Genomic DNA, 20,133 nt, shown 5'->3' with positions numbered 1-20,133 from the left:
CCCCCTCCCTCCTCACAGCCCCTCCCCCTCCCTCCCCCACTGGTCCACACCCAGCTGGAATACTGTTACAGTTCTACTTCATTTTATATGATTAACATTCAACAACAGGAGGTACAAGTACACACTATACTGCAGGTACAGGTATACTGTGTACAGGTATACAGGTGTACAGGTGTACAGTGTACAGGTATACAGGTGTACAGGTGTACAGGTGTACAGTGTACAGTGTACAGTGTACAGATGTACAGGTGAGTCTGCAGGGACCGATCTCCAGAGGGTCCTGTGGAGGAGCAGCAGTCAGATCTGTAATGAGACCTGATACACCTGAACTCAACCTGCTGAATAACAACAAAGAATAAACAGGTACCCCCTTCCTCACCTGAGTTACAGGTCTGAGCAGACCACCTGACCCCAGCATCCACCTGGAAACACAAAGAACCGCCATCATTTATTCAGACTGTAGGGATTCATGTCACTGCTCTAACATTTAAATTATGTGATCATATTTAAAATAAATCACCATTAAAAACTTCTGCCTCCAGCTCGTTCAGGAGGCTTTCATTTTGAAATCTTTTAACCGGATGCAATGAGACGCATTGGCCTGTCTTGTTTTATTTTGAAACTTCCGTCCGGAAGTTGGTGATGTGGTAGTTGTAGCTTGACGCGGAGCGGTCAGCTGTTGTTGTGGTTGTCAACATGTCGCAGACAGGCGGTAAACAACCGGTAAACAACCGGTAAACAACCGGTTGACGGACAGCGGCTGTGGTACGGTTTTGGCGGGAGAATGGAGGCGTTCAGTAAGCTAACCAACATGCTGCTGCACGCGCTGGAGACGGTGAGTTAGCAGCTAGTTAGCATTAGCACAGCTAGCTTCTGTTAGCACAGCTAGCTTCTCAATAGAGCTACAGACAGACAGTTAGTGTGTCTGTCTCTCTGAGGACAGACAGGTTGAGACTTACTCATTAAAGTTAATGAAGCTAACGGCTAAAGCTAACAGCTGTTTACCTGCAGCAGGTGAGTGGTGACGTGGAAGACAGTCTCTGCTGGTTCCAGCTCATTGATTATCGATCAGAGAACATATTATATCTCAGTAGGAATCAATAAATGATCATTATCATTTAACGAAATAAAGGAATAAATAAAAACTAATCAATATAAAGAGTTATTGATTTCCTGTCATTCAAATAGTTTTTAGCTTTAATTTAACATAAACTCTTTTTAATGATTAAATATATTTACAGTGTAAAACAACAATGATCAATAAATACAGTTATTTTAATGGTAAAGTTATAAAACTGTAATAAAGTCTTTAGTAATTATTGTTTACACTGATAAACAACATTTATTATTATTATATGAATTTATAATAATTATATTAATTTAGATATTCATTAATTAAAGGTTAACTAACTAATTAAAGTTATTCATTGACACTGTTAATGTCACTAATGTTTAATCTCTGTCTGTACCTGTCTGTGTGTCTGTACCTGTCTCTCTCTGTACCTGTCTCTGTACCTGTCTGTGTGTCTGTACCTGTCTGTCTCTGTACCTGTCTGTGTGTCTGTACCTGTCTGTCTCTGTACCTGTCTGTGTGTCTGTACCTGTCTCTCTCTGTACCTGTCTCTGTACCTGTCTGTGTGTCTGTACCTGTCTGTGTGTCTGTACCTGTCTGTCTCTGTACCTGTCTGTGTGTCTGTACCTGTCTGTGTGTCTGTACCTGTCTGTCTCTGTACCTGTCTGTGTGTCTGTACCTGTCTGTCTCTGTACCTGTCTGTGTCTCTGTACCTGTCTGTCTCTGTACCTGTCTCTGTACCTGTCTGTGTGTCTGTACCTGTCTGTACCTGTCTGTGTGTCTGTACCTGTCTGTCTCTGTACCTGTCTCTGTACCTGTCTGTGTGTCTGTACCTGTCTGTGTGTCTGTACCTGTCTGTCTCTGTACCTGTCTGTGTCTCTGTACCTGTCTCTCTCTGTACCTGTCTGTGTGTCTGTACCTGTCTGTGTGTCTGTACCTGTCTCTCTCTCTACCTGTCTGTGTGTCTGTACCTGTCTGTGTGTCTGTACCTGTCTCTCTCTCTACCTGTCTGTGTGTCTGTACCTGTCTGTCTCTGTACCTGTCTGTCTCTGTACCTGTCTGTGTGTCTGTACCTGTCTCTCTCTCTACCTGTCTGTGTGTCTGTACCTGTCTGTGTGTCTGTACCTGTCTCTCTCTCTACCTGTCTGTGTGTCTGTACCTGTCTGTGTGTCTGTACCTGTCTGTCTCTGTACCTGTCTGTGTGTCTGTACCTGTCTGTGTGTCTGTACCTGTCTCTCTCTCTACCTGTCTGTGTGTCTGTACCTGTCTGTCTCTCTACCTGTCTGTGTGTCTGTACCTGTCTGTCTCTGTACCCGTCTGTCTCTGTACCTGTCTGTGTGTCTCTGTACCTGTCTGTATGTCTGTCTGTACCTGTCTCTCTCTCTACCTGTCTGTCTCTCTCTCTCTCTGTATCTGTCTGTCTCTCTCTCTGTACCTGTCTGTCTCTCTGTACCTGTCTGTGTCTCTCTGTACCTGTCTGTGTGTCTCTGTACCTGTCTGTCTCTCTGTACCTGTCTCTCTCTGTACCTGTCTCTCTCTGTACCTGTCTGTATGTCTCTCTGTACCTGTCTCTCTCTCTGTACCTGTCTGTGTGTCTGTCTGTATCTGTCTCTCTCTCTGTACCTGTCTGTCTGTCTCTCTGTATCTGTCTCTCTCTCTCTGTGCCTGTCTCTCTCTCTGTACCTGTCTTTGTGTCAGAGGGAGCCCACAGTGGATCTGTTGGACTCGTTTGTGGATCATTGGAAATCAATAACAAATTATTACATCGAGACAACAGGTGAGGATCTTTACCTGCAGACACACTGTTAGCTGTCAGCAGCTGATCAGCCAATCACATCCAGCCTCTCTCTGTGTGTGTGTGTGTGTGTGTGTGTGTGTGTGTGTGTGTGTGTGTGTGTGTGTGTGTGTGCGCGCAGACGACAGTCGTCCTGTCAGACAGACAGATATCCCCTGGCGGCTCAGACAGATGTTGGACATCCTGGTGTACGAGGAGAAACAACAGGTAGCTACTGCTGATTGATGTATTGATTGATGTACTGATTGATGTACTGATTGATGTACTGATTGATGTACTGATTGATGTACTGATTGATGTACTGATGTATTGATTGATGTACTGATTGATGTACTGATTGACGTACTGATTGATGTATTGATTGATGTACTGATTGATGTACTGATTGATGTATTGATTGATGTACTGATTGATGTACTGATTGATGTATTGATTGATGTACTGATTGATGTATTGATTGCTGTACTGATTGATGTACTGATTGATGTATTGATTGATGTACTGATTGATGTACTGATTGATGTACTGATGTATTGATTGATGTACTGATTGATGTACTGATTGCTGTATTGATTGATGTACTGATTGATGTACTGATTGCTGTACTGATTGATGTATTGATTGATGTACTGATTGATGTACTGATGTATTGATTGATGTACTGATTGATGTACTGATTGATGTACTGATTGATGTATTGATTGACGTACTGATTGACGTACTGATTGACGTACTGATTGATTGACGTACTGATTGATATGATGTACTGATTGATGTACTGATTGGTACTGATTGATGTACTGATTGATGTACTGATTGATGTACTGATTGATGTACTGATTGATGTACTGATTGATGTACTGATTGATGTATTGATTGACGTACTGATTGACGTACTGATTGACGTACTGATTGACGTACTGATTGACGTACTGATTGATGTACTGATGTACTGATTGATGTATTGATTGATGTACTGATTGATGTACTGATGTATTGATTGATGTACTGATTGATGTATTGATTGATGTACTGATTGCTGTACTGATTGATGTATTGATTGATGTACTGATTGATGTACTGATTGATGTACTGATTGCTGTACTGATTGATGTACTGATTAATGTACTGATTGATGTATTGATTGACGTATTGATTGATGTATTGATAAACAGGGCGTGGAGGAGACCGGTTCCTGTATTGAGTATCTGCTGCAGCACAAACTGTTGGAGACTCTGTGTACTCTGGGAAAGGCTCAGGTAGCTACAGTTCGTCTGATAGACTTCATTCTGCTGTCTTTATGTTACACTCATGTTTAAACTTCCTCTTCCTCTTCCACCACCTCCTCCTCCTCCTCCTCTTCCTCAGTATCCTCCAGGTATGGTTCAGCAGGTGCTGTTGTTCTTCTCCAGGTTGTTGTCTCAGATGCAGAAGCCTCTCCTGCAGCTGGTCAACGTGTACCGACCTGTTCAGGTAAACTCACCTGATATTAAACACACAGTGAGTCAGTCGGTGCAGAAGGTCCTGGAGGTCATCTGTGTGTACAGTGAATCGGTCCTGGAGGTCGTCTGTGTGTTCAGTCTCTAAACACTTTCAGAGATTTGTCAATTAACCAAAAACTTTATGGGTAAAATATAGAATTTAAAGTTAAATAAGAGAAATTAATGTTGACAGACTTCAATAAAAAGTAGCTTCCTGTCGACGTCACACTGTTCTGTGGCACAAACAAATTCACAGATATTATATCTCAGGATAAAAGGACCAGTGTGAAAGGTTCAGCACCATATAGTGGTGTAGTTACAGGTTGCAACTCCCTCACTTCACCCTCCACGCCAAACAAACTGAAAAGTAAAATCTTTATTTTAGTGACATTTGATGTCTTTATTTAAAACAGACAGAGGAAGCCAATCAGCTGTAGAGATACACCAGCTGGCTGTCATGTGACTCCACTGTGACTCTGCTGATGATGTCACTGTCTGACATCACCTGTGCTCTGCCCTATAGAAGCTGATTCGTCTCTGTGCACTTCCTGGTTCCAACACTGAGAAGGAGGAAGCTCAGTTCTTATTGGCCGTCTGTTCCAGAGTCAAACAGGATCCGCACACACTCAGATACGTCTTAGAGGTAACTCCAACGTACATTACTGATTAAACCAACCATTACTAACATTACTAACCATTATTAACATTACTAACCAAACTAACATTACTAACATTGCTAACATTACTAACATTACTAACCAAACTAACATTACTAACCAAACTAACATTACTAACATTGCTAACATTACTAACCAAACTAACATTACTAACATTATTAACCAACATTACTAACCAAAGGAACATTACTAACCAAAGGAACATTACTAACCAAACTAACATTACTAACCATTACTCACCATTACTAACTTTACTAACCAAACTAACATTACTAATATCACTAACCATTACTAACACTACTAACATTACTAACCAAACTAACATTACTAACCAAACTAACATTACTAACCATTAATAACCATTACTAACCAAACTAACATTACTAACCAAACTAACATTAATTAAATTTTTTCAATTCAATTTTATTTGTATAGCGCCAATTCATAACAGAAGTTATCTCAGGACACTTTTCAAATAGAGCAGGTCTAGACCGAACTCTTTATAACATTAATTACAGAGACCCAACAGTACCACCATGAGCAAGACCTTGGAGACAAGGGCAAGGAAACACTGCCTGTTAAAAGGCAGAAACCTAGGACAGATCCTCCGGCTCTAGGTGGGTGGGAGAGAGAGAGAGAGAGAGAGAGAGAGAGAGAGACAGAGACAGAGAGAGAGAGTCAGACAGACAGGTGCACAGCAACAACAGTATTGGTAATGGCAATCTAGCAGGACCATGGCAGGAGGCTCCACCAGGATCGACAAGAACCTACGAGACGAGAAAGCACAAGAACTCCGGGGAAGAAGTGAAGTTAGTAACATGCATTAAAGGGACATGAATGAGTGCAGAAAGAGAGAGGAAGGGAGGAGCTCAGTGCATCATGGGAAATCCCCCGATAGTCTAGGCCTATAGCAGCATAACTAAGGGATGGTTCAGGACTCACCTGATCCAGCCCTGAATATAAGCTTTATCAAAGAGGAATGTCTTAAGCCTACTCTTGAATGTGGTGAGGGTGTCTGCCTCCAGAACCACAACTGGAAGCTGGTTCCGCAGGAGAGGAGCTTGGTAACTGAAGGCTCTGGCTCCTGTTCTACTTTTAGAGACTATAGGAACCACAAGTAGCCCAGCATTCAGAGAACGTAGTGTTCTAGAGGGGTAATAGGGTACTATGAGCTCTTTAAGATATGAAGGGGCCTGACCATGAAGAGCTTTATAGGTGAGGAGGAGGATTTTAAATTCTATTCTACATTTTACAGGGAGCCAATGCAGAGAAGCTAGTACAGGAGAGATGTGATCTCTTTTTCTAGTTCCTGTCAGTACTCGTGCTGCAGCGTTCTGAATTAATTGGAGCGTTTTAATGGACTTATTGGGGCAACCTGATAATAAAGAATTGCAGTAATCCAGCCTTGAAGTAACAAATGCATGGATTAGTTTTTCTGCATCTGTCTGTGATAGTATGTGTCTAATTTTTCTAATATTACGTAAATGAAAGAAGGCAGTCCTAGAGGTCTGCTTTATGTGGGAGTTAAAAGACAAATCCTGATCAAAGATAACTCCAAGATTCCTGACAGTGGTGCTAGAGGCCAAGGTAATGCCATCTAGAGTAACTATATCTTTAGACAGTGAGTCTCTAAGGTTTTTGGGGCCAAGAACAAGAATTTCATTTTTTTCTGAGTTTAACATCAGAAAATTGCAGGTCATCCAGGATTTTATGTCCTTAAGACATGTTTGTAATTTAGATAATTGATTAATTTCATCGTGCTTGATTGATAGATATAACTGCGTATCATCTGCATAACAGTGAAAGTTAATGGAGTGATTCCTAATAATGTTGCCTAAAGGGAGCATATATAAAGTAAATAATATTGGTCCAAGTACAGAACCTTGTGGAACTCCATGACTAACTGTAGTATTTATTGAAGATTCATCGTTAACATGTACAAACTGCGAACGATCTGATAAATATGACTTAAACCAGCTTAGTGCGGTTCCTTTAATGTCAATATGATGCTCAAGTCTCTGTAAAAGAATATTATGGTCAATGGTGTCAAATGCAGCACTAAGATCTAATAATACAAGTACAGAGACAAGTCCATTGTCTGAAGCAATCAGAAGGTCATTATTAACTTTAACCAGAGCTGTCTCTGCGCTATGATGAACTCTAAATCCTGACTGAAAATCCTCAAATAAACTATTGTTATGTAAAAAGTCACACAACTCTTTGGCGACTACTTTCTCCAGAATCTTAGAGAGGAAGGGGAGGTTAGAGATTGGTCTATAGTTGGCTAAAACCCCTGGGTCAAGAGTGGGCTTTTTAAGAAGGGGTTTAATTACAGCTACTTTAAAATACTGTGGTACATATCCTGATAATAAAGAAAGATTAATCATATCCAGTAAAGAAGTGCCAATTAAGGGTACGACTTCTTTAAGCTGCCTAGTTGGGATCGGGTCTAACAGACAGGTTGATGGCTTCGATGTAGAAATTACAGAAGTTAACTGATGAAGATTGATAGCAGAAAAACAGTCTAAATATATATCTAAGTTTACATTGACAGAAGTCCCTGAACTTGGAGAGCCACTGATAGCTGTTGATGGCAGTTGGTGATTAATTTTTTCTCTAATAGTAATAATTTTATCATAGAAGAAGCTCATAAAGTCGTTGCTACTTAAGTTTACGGGGATATGTGGCTCAATAGAGCTGTGACTCTCTGTCAGCCTGGCTACAGTGCTGAAGAGGAACCTAGGGTTATTCTTATTTTCTTCTATAAGTGCTGAGTAATAGGCTCCTCTGGCATTACGGAGGGCCTTTCTATAAGTTTTAAGATTATCTTGCCAAATTGAGCAATATTCTGATCATTTGGAAGAGCGCCATTTCCTTTCAGATTTCCTAGCTTTTTGCTTTAAGTGGCGGGTTTGGTGGTTATACCACGGTGCTAGTTTCCTATGTTTTGATAATTTCCTTTTTATATGAGCGATAGAATCTAATGTTGATCGTAGTGAGCCTGCAGCACCATTGACAAGATTATCAATTTCAGAGGGACTAAAGTCGTTATAGGACTCTGTTAAATTCAGACATGGCATTGAATTAAACACTGAAGGAATCTCCTCCTTAAATTTAGCTACAGCACTGTCAGATAGACATCTGCTGTAGGAAGTTTTGCCTAATGGCTTATAATCTAATAGTATGAATTCAAAAGTTATTGAATAATGGTCAGAAAGGAAAGGATTATGTGGGAAGACTATTAAATGTTCAGTATCAATGCCATATGATAGAACAAGGTCAAGAGTGTGATTAAAACAATGAGTTGGTTTATTTACACTCTGACAGAAGCCAATTGAGTCTATTAATGATATAAATGCGTTACTAAGGCTGTCATTGTTAACATCCACATGAATATTAAAATCACCTACAATAATTACTTTATCTGATTTAAGGACTAAACTTGATAAAAACTCTGAGAATTCAGATATAAAATCAGAGTACGGTCCAGGAGCGCGGTACACTATAACAAATAGAACTGGCTGCAGTGTTTTCCAGTTTGGGTGAGAAAGACTAAGAACAAGGCTTTCAAATGAATTATAATTTAGTTTAGGTTTAGGGTCCATTAAAACGCTCGAATCATATATGGCTGCCACTCCACCTCCTCGGCCAGTGCCTCGAGGAATGTGAGTATTAATATGACTGGGGGGGTGGATTCATTTAGGCTAACATACTCCTCGTGGGACAACCAGGTCTCAGTGAGACAAAGTAAATCAATATCATAATCTGATATTAATTCATTCACTAAAACAGCTTTAGAGGACAGAGACCTGATACACAGATCACAGTTTGTCCACAGAGGAACATCATTAAACAACAGTTATTACAGACTGAAGAACCCGTCTGACAACAGTTCATTGAACAGGAAGTGTTCCTGTGACTTCCTGATGTTGTCAACGTTTTCAGATTCTGGACCAACCAGCAGCCAGGACACCCACCTCTGACCAATCACAGCTCTGCACACAAGCCTCCAATCACAGGACAGAACCACCACTGCCCTCCAGCCAATCAGGTTCATCTGTCTGTAGCCACGTCCAATCAGAGTCTGGTCTGCTGTCAGTTCTGCTGCAGCTCACTAAGAGTCAGGTCAGTTAACTGGTTAACTACAACTAACCAGTACAGCCTCACCTTGTTGTAGTCAGATTGTTGTTTTGTTGTTGTCAGATTGTTGTTTTGTTGTTGTTAGATTGTAGTTTTGTTGTAGTCAGATTGTTGTTTTGTTGTTGTTAGATTGTAGTTTTGTTGTAGTCAGATTGTTGTTTTGTTGTTGTTAGATTGTAGTTTTGTTGTAGTCAGATTATTGTTTTGTTGTTGTCAGATTGTAGTTTGGTTGTAGTCAGATTGTTTTGTTGTTGTTGTTGTTGTTGTCAGATTGTTGTTTTGTTGTTGTCAGATTGTTGTTGTCCTGTCTGATGGTCTCTGTGTGTCCTCAGAGGGGCTCGGTGTGTCTGAAGGCCTATGAGTGCCTCCTGCTGCTCTCCTCCCTCCAGTCTGGATCTTCAGGGGAGATTCTGTGTGATCACACCCAGCTGGCAGAGCTGCTGGCTGGGAGGCTGCTGGAGCTTTACTCCCTGCTGCCTCTGGAAAATCTGGATCCTGGAGAGGTTCAGAACTGGCCTCACACACCGTGGAGGTAAACACACACACACACGCACACACACACACACACACACACATTTGTTACACATTATATTGATATAATAATATTGATATATAATATATTAATATATAAATTAATATTGATGCATAATAATGATGTATAATAATGTTTATATATAATATTTATATATAATAATATTTATATATAATGATAATGTTTATATATAATAATATTGATGTATAATAATAATATTGATTTATAATACAGCTCCTCTGATGGTCTGTTTCATGTCTGTAATATGATTATTATCATGATAATAAAGTTAACTGATCATTATTAATCAGATCATTATTACAGACATTCGGTTTCCTGAGATATAAAAACATCTGAGAACGTTTGTCAGTGATCAGTTGATTAATCAGTTAATAAAAAGGTCAAGGTTATTTTCCTACCGATCAGATAATCAATGAGTTCCAGGTGTAATCAGAGTACTGTTGTCTGTCCTCAGCTCTCAGTTCTCGCGCTGTAGCTCTGAACTCAGCTCAGAGTCTGCTGATCACATGACCAACTTCTTCTCCTGGTTCGACTTCCTGGATCACCTGACGAGAGAAGCACCTGAGGTACACACACACACAGACACAGACACACACAGACACACACAGACACAGACACTGCTGATAGTACCTGACTCTGTGTGTGTGTGTGTGTGTGTGTGTGTGTGTGTGTGTGTGTTAGCAGGTGTTAGCAGTGAAGCTAGCCCAGTGTGTTCATCAGCTGTGGTTGTTGGATGTTGTTCAGCCTCAGCTGCAGCACACGTGAGTTGTTGTTGTTGTTGTTGTTGTTGTTGTTGTTGTAATAATAATTATCATCATTATTATTGTTGATATTATCATATATGTTGTTGTTGTTGTTGTTGTTATTCTGATGTCCAGGTGTGAGCAGGTGGTCCTGGTCTGTACCTCGGTCCTGTGTGCTGTGGTCAGACTGGTTCAGTCCTGGACTCTGCTGGATCAGCTGGTTCACTTCCTGCTGAGGACGCACTCACTGACTCACCTGCTGCTGCAGCGCTGTGACCACATCTCTGACCAGGTGAGTGCAGCTACAGGAGCCCTGCAGGGACACACAGCACCACTGACTGTCTCTGTCCTCAGATCAGTACGGTGTCTCTGTCTCTGTCCTCAGATCAGTACGGTGTCTCTGTCTGTCCTCAGATCAGTATGGTGTCTCTGTCTGTCCTCAGATCAGTACGGTGTCTCTGTCTGTCCTCAGATCAGTACAGTGTCTCTGTCTGTCCTCAGATCAGTACGGTGTCTCTGTCCTCAGTTCAGTACGCTGTCTCTGTCTGTCCTCAGATCAGTACGGTGTCTCTGTCTGTCCTCAGATCAGTACGGTGTCTCTGTCCTCAGTTCAGTACGCTGTCTCTGTCTGTCCTCAGATCAGTACGGTGTCTCTGTCTGTCCTCAGATCAGTACGCTGTCTCTGTCTGTCCTCAGATCAGTATGGTGTCTCTGTCCTCAGATCAGTACGGTGTCTCTGTCTCTGTCCTCAGATCAGTACGCTGTCTCTGTCTGTCCTCAGATCAGTACGGTGTCTCTGTCCTCAGATCAGTACGGTGTCTCTGTCTCTGTCCTCAGTTCAGTACGGTGTCTCTGTCTGTCCTCAGATCAGTACGGTGTCTCTGTCCTCAGATCAGTATGGTGTCTCTGTCTGTCCTCAGATCAGTATGGTGTCTCTGTCTCTGGTGGACGAGCTGCTACAGAAGCCTCACAGGGACATTCTGGATGTCCTGGTGTTGAGTTTCCTGCAGAGTCGTAGTTACCTGTCTCCACCTGCTGCAGGACAGGACGACAGACACACTGAGACCAACGAGGACAGCGAGTGAGTGTATGACATCACCACAGTGTATGACATCACCTTCTCCATAAGACTCAATACTATCAGAGTGGAGCTGCCCCCTGCTGGCTGTTAGAGACACTGCAGTCAGTAACTGTCTGTCTGTCTGTCTGTCTGTCTGTCTGTCTGTCTGTCAGTGACCTGGAGGAGGACCCATTCTTCTTCTCTGACAGCTTGGTGTCAGACAGTGAGCTGCTTCCTCCTCCTCTTCCTCAGTTCTCTGCTCTTCCTCAGTCTGTACTGGGATCAGCTGCTGACGTTGTCAACAGGTAACACACACTCACCTGTCTCACCTGTTTGTTTGTTCAGTGTTTTATTGGTTGCAGTCTGTTAATGATCAATATCACTGATCATTTTAACTTTATACAACTTTATATTTTCTGTCAAATAAAATTAATTATTCTGTGTGTGTGTGTGTGTGTGTGTGTGTGTGTGTGTGTGTGTGGTAGCTTCCTGTGTTTAGTTCCTGTTCAGGTTCGCTCAGCTCAGCTGCTGCAGGAAGGAGGATACGAGTCGTACGTCCACGACGCTCACACTCTGGTCAGTGAACGTAACCCTTAACACCTGGTTTAGTACCTGGTTTAGTACCTGGTTTAGTACCTGGTTTAGTACCTGGTTTAACACCTGGTTTAGTACCTGGTTTAGTACCTGGTTTAACACCTGATTTAATACCTGGTTTAATACCTGGTTTAATACCTGGTTTAACACCTGGTTTAACACCTGGTTTAATACCTGGTTTAGTGCCTGGTTTAACACCTGGTTTAACACCTGGTTTAATACCTGGTTTAACACCTGGTTTAACACCTGGTTTAATACCTGGTTTAGTGCCTGGTTTAACACCTGGTTTAACACCTGGTTTAATACCTGGTTTAACACCTGGTTTAACACCTGGTTTAATACCTGGTTTAATACCTGGTTTATCAGCTGGTTTAACACCTGGTTTAACACCTGGTTTAACACCTGGTTTAATACCTGGTTTATCAGCTGGTTTAACACCTGGTTTAACACCTGGTTTAACACCTGGTTTAATACCTGGTTTAACACCTGGTTTAACACCTGGTTAACACTTGTATTATTATTATTATTTGATCAGCAATAAATATTGTTTACGTTGGTAATCAATATTTATTAATGAAACACATTATCTATAGATTATAGATCTACCAATACTTACAGTACAGACATTTATTCTGAAACTCACTTCCTGTTCAGTCCTGATCAGCTGACTGTCAAGTCTGAGAACATGTTGCTATGACAACAGGTCCAATCTTGGTCTTTGTCTCCTCCAGGTGACTCAGTGTCAGTCTCTGTCTCTGACCTGGGATTGGCCGCTCAGTCTTCCTCCCTCCTCCTCCTCTTCCTCCTCCTCCTCCTCAGGTGAGCTGGAGTTCCTCGAAGGTCCTCTACTGAAGGTCCTGTTCGACCGACTGGGACGCGTCCTGGAGCAGGTAGACCGTCTGTCTGTCTGTCTGTCTGTCTGTCTGTCTGTGCTGACTCACCTGTCTGTCTATCTGTGCTGACTCACCTGTCTGTGTGCTGACTCACCTGTCTGTCTGCTGACTCACCTGTCTGTCTGCAGCCGTACGAGTTGAACCTGCAGCTGACTTCCGTTCTGTCCCGACTGACGGCCTTCAGACATCCTCTGCTGAACGAGTACCTGCTCAACCCCTACATACACCTGTCTCACTGCGCCAGGTCACTCTTCTCTGTCCTCATCAGGGTAAGACAGACACACACCTGTCTCACTGCTGCAGAACAGATCAGCCTGTCTGTCTGTCTAACTGTCTGTCTGTCTATCAGCTGATGGGGGAGTTGATGCAGAGGATCCAGTCTGTCTCCAACCTAACAGACAGACTGTTGAACACCAGGAGACACCTGCTGGGACTGGACCACAGCACTGGGTACTTGTCTGTCTGTCTGTCTGTCCGTCTGTCTTACCTGTGTAGTTTACCTGTGTTGTTTACCTGTGTTGTTTACCTGTGTTGTTTACCTGTGGCTGTGTCTTCAGACTGGAGCATCAGACTCTGCTGAGAGGACTCATTGTCCTGGAGGAGTTCTGTAAGGAGCTTGCCGCCATCGCCTTCGTCAAACTGCCCCTGGACCCCAGTGACCCACCTGAACCACCTGAGACATCTGAGACATCTGAGACATCTGAGACAGGTACACAGTAACAGGTACACCGGGTACACCGGGTACACCTGACGTACACTGACAGGTACTGACAGGTTCACCTGTAGGAAGTGGAGCAGGTACACCTGAGTAAACCGGACTACACAGCCTTAATGGACTGAGCCTGGAGGGGAGGAGGAGGAGGATGAGGAGGAGGAAGAGGAAGAGGAGGAACTGTGAATCATTGAGAACAAACAGAACAGCGTTTTGTGTTTTAAAGAATCTGATTGGACGAGCAGATTGCAGCGCACTGATTGGATAACGAGTGATGATGAAACAGGTCTGACTTCCTGTTTGAACTTTTGTTTATATTGTAAAACAAAGCCATTAGCTAACGGATGCTAACTGCTGTTATAATAAGCAGGACGCTTTATGAGCATGATGAGGTTGCGTTAGCTAACATTAGCTATCACAGTGTGTAACGTTAGTATTATGTCCAGCTAGCATACTGACGTTAGCCCTCTGGAACTAATGCTACTTGTTTAAAGTTGCTAACGTTGCTAACATCATCAGCCAGAGTGCTAACCGACATTAACGTTAGCTCCAGCTGTGTGTGAGCTCAAAGTAGAAACAGGTTCATTTTGATTAATATCGTAAAGAAATCCAAAAATAATCTGTGTATAATCCTGCTAGCCTGCTCTGCTCTGTGTTCTGACCCGTTTCTATCAGAACCAGCATTCACTGTTTCAGCAGTTTGAGCTACAGCAGCTCGTCTGTTGGATCGGACCACACGGGCCAGCCTCCACTCCCCACCTGCATCAATGAGCCTCGGCCCCCCATGACCCTGTCTCTATGGAGAGAGATATGTCTCAATATTCTTCGTATATTCAAACACTGTAATCCACAGGTATGATAGATGTTCTGACCCAGTCGTCCATCACAATGTGGTTCTTGTCAAAGTGGATCAGATCCTCATGCTGCACATTTTTCCTGCTTCTAACACATCAACTCTGTTCACTGCCTGATATAACCCCCCCCACTGACAGGAGCCCTGATACTGAACTTCTTTAATCAGTTTGATATTTTAGTTTATTAATGTTTATATGTTGATACATTGATAATGTATTATGTAGTGATTATGTATTGATTATGTAGTGATTATGTATTGATGCCAGAGTGAACACTGATCAGCGGTTTGTTCAGATGAAACTGAACATAAATAAAACAACAGACTTTAGAACCAGAACCAGAACCAGAACCAGAACCCGGATTGTAGATTCTGGCTTTGTTCTTTAAGCTGGACCCTTCAGACTGGAACTGGTTCCTGTCAGACCCCCTTCAGGAGCTCAAAGACCTGGTCTGACCTTCATCCTCCTCCTCCTCAGACTGTCTGTGACCTCTGACCTTTCCAAAGATGAACACATGAATGTGACTTCGCTGATGACGTCATCAGACTGAGTTTTGTGCCTTTACAGAGATCAATAACAAATATATTTATAAATATTTATATTTACAGTTTATTGTCTGAAATGATAAAAACAATAAAGTTATTTTTCATCCTGTTGAACAGAGTTTGGATCTTTGTACTTTTAAATAAAGTTGTGAGTTTGAAAGAGTTCATCTGATGTTTTAATAGTTAATACGAAGAGACAGAAAAAGGCTGGTTCCACAGGAGAGGAGCTGACAGACAGACAGACAGACAGACAGACAGACGCACAGCAACAACAGTATTGGCAATGGCAGTCAAGCAGGACCATGGCAGGAGGCTCCACCAGGATCCATGAGAACCTGCGAGACGAGAAAACACAAGAACTCCGGGGAAGAAGTGAAGTTAGTAACATGCATTAATGGGACATGAATGAGTGCAGAAAGAGAGAGGAAGAGAGTAGCTCAGTGCACCATGGGAAATCCCCCGATAGTCTAGGCCTATAGCAGCATAACTAAGGGATGGTTCAGGACTCACCTGATCCAGCCCTAACTATAAGCTTTATCAAAGAGGAATGTCTTAAGCCTACTCTTGAATGTGGTGAGGGTGTCTGCCTCCCGAACCACAACTGGAAGCTGGTTCCACAGGAGAGGAGCTTGGTAACTGAAGGCTCTGGCTCCTGTTCTACTTTTAGAGACTATAGGAACCACAAGTAGCCCAGCATTCAGAGAACGTAGTGTTCTAGAGGGGTAATAAGGTACAATGAGCTCTTTAAGATATGAAGGGGCCTGACCATGAAGAGCTTTATAGGTGAGGAGGAGGATTTTAAATTCTATTCTACATTTTACAGGGAGCCAATGCAGAGAAGCTAGTACAGGAGAGATGTGATCTCTTTTTCTAGTTCCTGTCAGTACTCGTGCTGCAGCGTTCTGAATTAATTGGAGCGTTTTAATGGACTTATTGGGGCAACCTGATAATAAAGAGTTGCAGTAATCCAGCCTTGAAGTAACAAATGCATGGATTAGTTTTTCTGCATCTGTCTGTGATAGGATGTAATATAAGTAATGTAATATATTACAGTACATTACTGGTCAATATATCACAATGTGCTCCACTGTATTTATATCTGCTGGAGACCAACTGGTCCCAGTTCATGCTGGTCTTACTGGGTCCAGTTCTTTTACAGACGTCAATAATAAGCAGACACACTGATGTGAGTTCAGAGCTTTAATATGATTGATTCATGACAACATGACTCTTGATTCCTCTCAATCACACTGACCTCACCAGCTTTATTGATCTGTTAATGCGGTAATAGCCAATAAAGAGCAATAAGGCATTTCCTGTTTCGCACTGAAACATCTAACAAACAGCCATTTCATTTGTTTTCTAAATGTATGATTGTTTAATAAAGACGGGTCCACATTGTGTACAGTGTGTATTTATTTGAGACTGTCGTTGGATGAAGGTTGTAAACAGGAAACTGGAGAACTGAAGGATTTCATTGTCTGAGTTTTTTTGGTGCTGATGGTTGGTCTGATTGTTTCTTACAATCTGCTTTGGGCTTTATGAAATTCTTAAATATTCCATTCACTGTTTTGTCTTGGATGCACAGTGCCCCTCCTCGTCTTTTACACTGGGAGCGTGCTCTGTTTGAATCACCAAAACAGGTCCAATATTCTGGACCTTTATCATCTACAGACACACACCACTTGGAATGATCATTTGTGTTCCACTTCTTCCCCCCAACCTCTATACACTCCACATTGTAGACAGGATCTTCGCTCTCAAATTTATTTCCTTGGTTCCAGGTCTGGGCTCTAACACTACTGCCGATGTTCTGTGCAATATGGAAGTAAAGATCTCTTTCTGCAAGAAACAGAACAACATGAAACCATCAGACAGCAGAAAGAAGCTCTGACCTTCTCACATAAAGAGAAACACATATACCCTCATACTGAAGAAAAGAGTACAGTCTGAACTGACAATGTTGGTTGGCTTACAGCCTTTAAAGACCAGTGTGTGGATTTCTTTAGTTGCTTAAATATGCAGAAATCTCACTTTTTTCGTCGTCACAGTCCTCATCATCGGATTCAGTGTCTAGGACTTTCTTAACAAAGCTTCTAAACGGATGATTAGCGTTTGATTTCAAGTCTTGGTAGAGCTCTTTCGGTATATCTGCAGGCTCTTTGAGCTTTGTACCATCCTTGAGCTTTGCAGCCTTTTTGAGTTCATTATGAAAGCCATCTGGGATGTTATGTTCGAATGTGTGAGCATGGATATACTGAAGGTGTAGACCTGAAAGCAGTGAAACAAAGGACACGGGTTACATTGACTCACACTGTGTGAACACACTGTAATACTGTATGAAGACAACCTGCACACATTACCTATTTGTTTAAACGTTGCATAGGGGAAAGTCACACAGATGAATGTTTGACCGTTTTCTTTTCCACTTTCAGGAAAGAAATTATTGCTCGCTTTGTCGAAGGGAAATCTTGGTGTGCTGTGTAAGAGCCAGAATCCAGAGTTTTGATCCATCATGACGAACCCTGAAGAACACGAACAGTTGGACAGAGATCAGCTCAGTACTGAAGTATTCCTTTAATAGTTATATAATATTAACTTTATTATAAACACTGAACACCTCAGTGCTGATTAAACTGCATCCCTCAATAGTCTTTATCTATACCCTCAGTACTTCAAAGAACACAGTGGAGGTTATTAAAGCCTGCTCTGGTCCATCAATTGATTAAAATGTGTAAACAGAAAAAGGGGATAAAACTACTACTAATAATAATAAGTCTAGACTATGTGTAAATGAGTCTATGCTATATATAGGGTCAGATACAGTTTCCTTTCATTTACATACGGAGGTAAAATCTGTTGTTTGTACCGACCTTTGCTGTGTCCGAACTCAGGCAATGCGTTAGACGTAGGAGGTTGATCACTGTAGGCGATGTATCCAGAACCTGCTTCCTGTACATATCACACACACACACATATTATATTAGATATATTTACTGAGGTTTCCAGTTTGAGAGAGCAACCTCGTGCAGGAAGCAACATTTCTCTTATTTTTGCTCAGAGAAAGAAGAACTAAACATCTAGTTGTCAACACAAAGCAACATAAAACGTGTATTAATATATAATTAGATAATAATGTTATAGATAGATTATAGTGATTGGATTACTACAGTGGTGGGCTAAAGAAAGACTATTGCCCCACTCATCCGTATTGGAACAATAAAAGCTCTGGGATGATACTGCCTGTGATCAGCTCTCAGATCTCTGTATCACAAATACTCTGCTGCTGACGTGTTAACCTCCAGTTTATCTACAGTACATTGATTCCACTTCCTCTTTCTCTGAACAGCACAGGAACATCTAAGAGGCGTTTACGTTAATGTTGGTGCAGTCAGAGTGAACCCGACCATCGGAGCAGTTCACACAAAACATTAAAGGATTCTTACCTTATTGAAGTAAGGAGCCAGAGTGTTTGCCAGGACGCCTGCTTGATGGTTGATGGGCTTCACTGGTTTCATTTCTGTGTTCATTTTCTGTACCTTTGTATCAATGTAGTAATAGACATCACCAATTCCTGTGTGTGCGGGCAGTTTGTACAAGATGTACCTGTTAGAGACAAATCATTATCAAAGATCACCATGGAAACAAGAAAACTGTCTCTCTGTCTCTGTCTGTCTGTCTGTCTGTCTGTCTGTCTGCCTGTCTCTCTCTCTGTCTCTCTGCCTGTCTGTCTGTCTGTCCTGTCTCACTATCCTGATGTGCAGCATGTGCTGATTTGGAGCACTGGGTGAGTGATGGAGAGACATACATTTATAAAAAGATGTACAGTGGGACAATGTCAGAATCACTTCAGGCCAACAACAACGATTAACAATGACAACGTAAATAGAATAATATATGTATATATATATATATATATATATGTTTTATATATTAGCCACTGCAGAGCTGCAGGTTGAGTTCTGGTCTAGATCGACTTTCCTCATGTGGGTCACTTTAGGACCTGTTCACACTGGAATCTCATTTGGGCCACATTCAAAACTAAAGTGAAGACAAAGATCAGATCTTTGAGTGTAGAAGTGAAGACTCATCATTCTTTCATACAGAGCTCAGACTCACTGCAGACAGACAGATGTGTGAATGTCTTACCAGTCCACTGGTTGATCTGCTTCATTTCTGCAACCGATCTGTCCGTCTGATCCACCACAGAGCAGAGCGACAGCGAGGACAACGGCAAGGACGAGTTTCCACATGACTTCCTGAAACTCACAGAAACATCAGATCAGTTCTTCTTGAAATCTACAATGAATGATCTTATATTAGTCTGTCTGTCTGGCTGTCTGCCTGCCTGTCTGTCTGCCTGTCTGCCTGCCTGCCTGTCTGTCTGCCTGTCTGCCTGTCTATGTGCAGGATAGACTCACTGTCACTGAACCTCTGCTGAAACCAACAGCAGCCAGCAGGAGAATCAATAATCAATAATCAGACTATTACATACACTCCAGTCCAACTGTGCCTTCACCATCCTATGAACAAAATTCAGATCCCTACTGAACGAAATCAGTCAGACACAGTAACAGAGTCAGAGAGCAGAAACAGACTCACCATGTAGACTCCTGGAGAGCAGAATGATCCAGTCCTCAGTCTGCTGATATATACACCTTCCATCATTTACATGAGTTTATGACTTTCAACAGTCAGACAGAAGCTGTGTGTCAGACATTTGAATATAAGCAGTAATAGTCCCACTATAGTCCATATTCCAACGGACACTTTATCTGCGGACACTTTACAGCAGGTTTTTATGAAGTCACTTTAGATAAGAAACAAACTGCTACTGCTATCTGACCTCCGACCAGCGTCAGCGCTCTCTGACCTCCGACCAGCTCCAGCGCTCTCTGACTTCTGACCAGTGTCAGTGCTATCTGACTTCTGACCAGCGTCAGTGCTAGCTATTCAATTCAATTCAGTTTTATTTGTATAGCGCCAATTCATAACAGAAGTTATCTCAGGACAC

The 20,133-nt window shown here is 42.1% G+C and overlaps 2 protein-coding genes and 1 long non-coding RNA gene across 12 annotated transcripts; 1 reads left to right on the top strand and 2 right to left on the bottom strand.

Moving 5' to 3' along the window:
- The first annotated feature begins 660 nt into the window (after positions 1–660).
- Positions 661–15,836, top strand: LOC127360298 (FHF complex subunit HOOK interacting protein 2B). Of its 6 annotated transcripts, XM_051394684.1 has the most exons (20): positions 661–1,939; positions 2,026–2,127; positions 2,386–2,849; positions 2,989–3,074; positions 4,043–4,126; positions 4,236–4,340; positions 4,872–4,991; positions 8,971–9,150; positions 9,498–9,697; positions 10,173–10,284; positions 10,400–10,479; positions 10,597–10,753; positions 11,382–11,542; positions 11,695–11,826; positions 12,007–12,097; positions 12,847–13,005; positions 13,137–13,277; positions 13,358–13,458; positions 13,566–13,717; positions 15,303–15,836. In XM_051394684.1, the coding sequence occupies exons 1-20, from the start codon at positions 1,440–1,442 to the stop codon at positions 15,512–15,514; spliced, it is 3,339 nt and encodes a 1,112-aa protein (XP_051250644.1). In that variant the 5' UTR covers positions 661–1,439; the 3' UTR covers positions 15,515–15,836. The 6 variants fall into 6 exon arrangements, with proteins under 6 accessions (XP_051250644.1, XP_051250641.1, XP_051250645.1 ...); XM_051394681.1 differs by having other exon boundaries at positions 2,026–2,849; XM_051394683.1 differs by having other exon boundaries at positions 1,888–2,127.
- LOC127360306 (uncharacterized) lies at positions 12,106–12,676 on the bottom strand. 5 transcript variants are annotated; one of them, XR_007883591.1, is made up of 4 exons: positions 12,614–12,676; positions 12,494–12,565; positions 12,398–12,445; positions 12,106–12,361 (listed from the first exon to the last, which is right to left on the bottom strand). It is a non-coding gene; the product is annotated as an uncharacterized LOC127360306 (long non-coding RNA). The 5 variants fall into 5 exon arrangements; XR_007883587.1 differs by having other exon boundaries at positions 12,106–12,349; positions 12,410–12,457; positions 12,494–12,541; positions 12,578–12,648; XR_007883589.1 differs by having other exon boundaries at positions 12,494–12,541; positions 12,578–12,648.
- A 519-nt stretch (positions 15,837–16,355) lies between the features above and the next one.
- Positions 16,356–19,755, bottom strand: LOC127360302 (plancitoxin-1-like). Its single transcript, XM_051394693.1, has 7 exons — positions 19,722–19,755; positions 19,269–19,378; positions 18,566–18,725; positions 17,993–18,071; positions 17,483–17,644; positions 17,154–17,390; positions 16,356–16,961 (listed from the first exon to the last, which is right to left on the bottom strand). The coding sequence occupies exons 1-7, from the start codon at positions 19,722–19,724 to the stop codon at positions 16,594–16,596; spliced, it is 1,119 nt and encodes a 372-aa protein (XP_051250653.1). The 5' UTR covers positions 19,725–19,755; the 3' UTR covers positions 16,356–16,593.
- Positions 19,756–20,133: the final 378 nt, after the last annotated feature.

The sequence above is a fragment of the Dicentrarchus labrax genome, unplaced genomic scaffold, assembly GCF_905237075.1.
Source record: "Dicentrarchus labrax unplaced genomic scaffold, dlabrax2021, whole genome shotgun sequence".
Taxonomy (NCBI): Eukaryota; Metazoa; Chordata; class Actinopteri; family Moronidae; genus Dicentrarchus; species Dicentrarchus labrax.
Note: the sequence above shows the minus strand (reverse complement) of the source record. Positions and strands in the feature narration are given on the sequence as shown.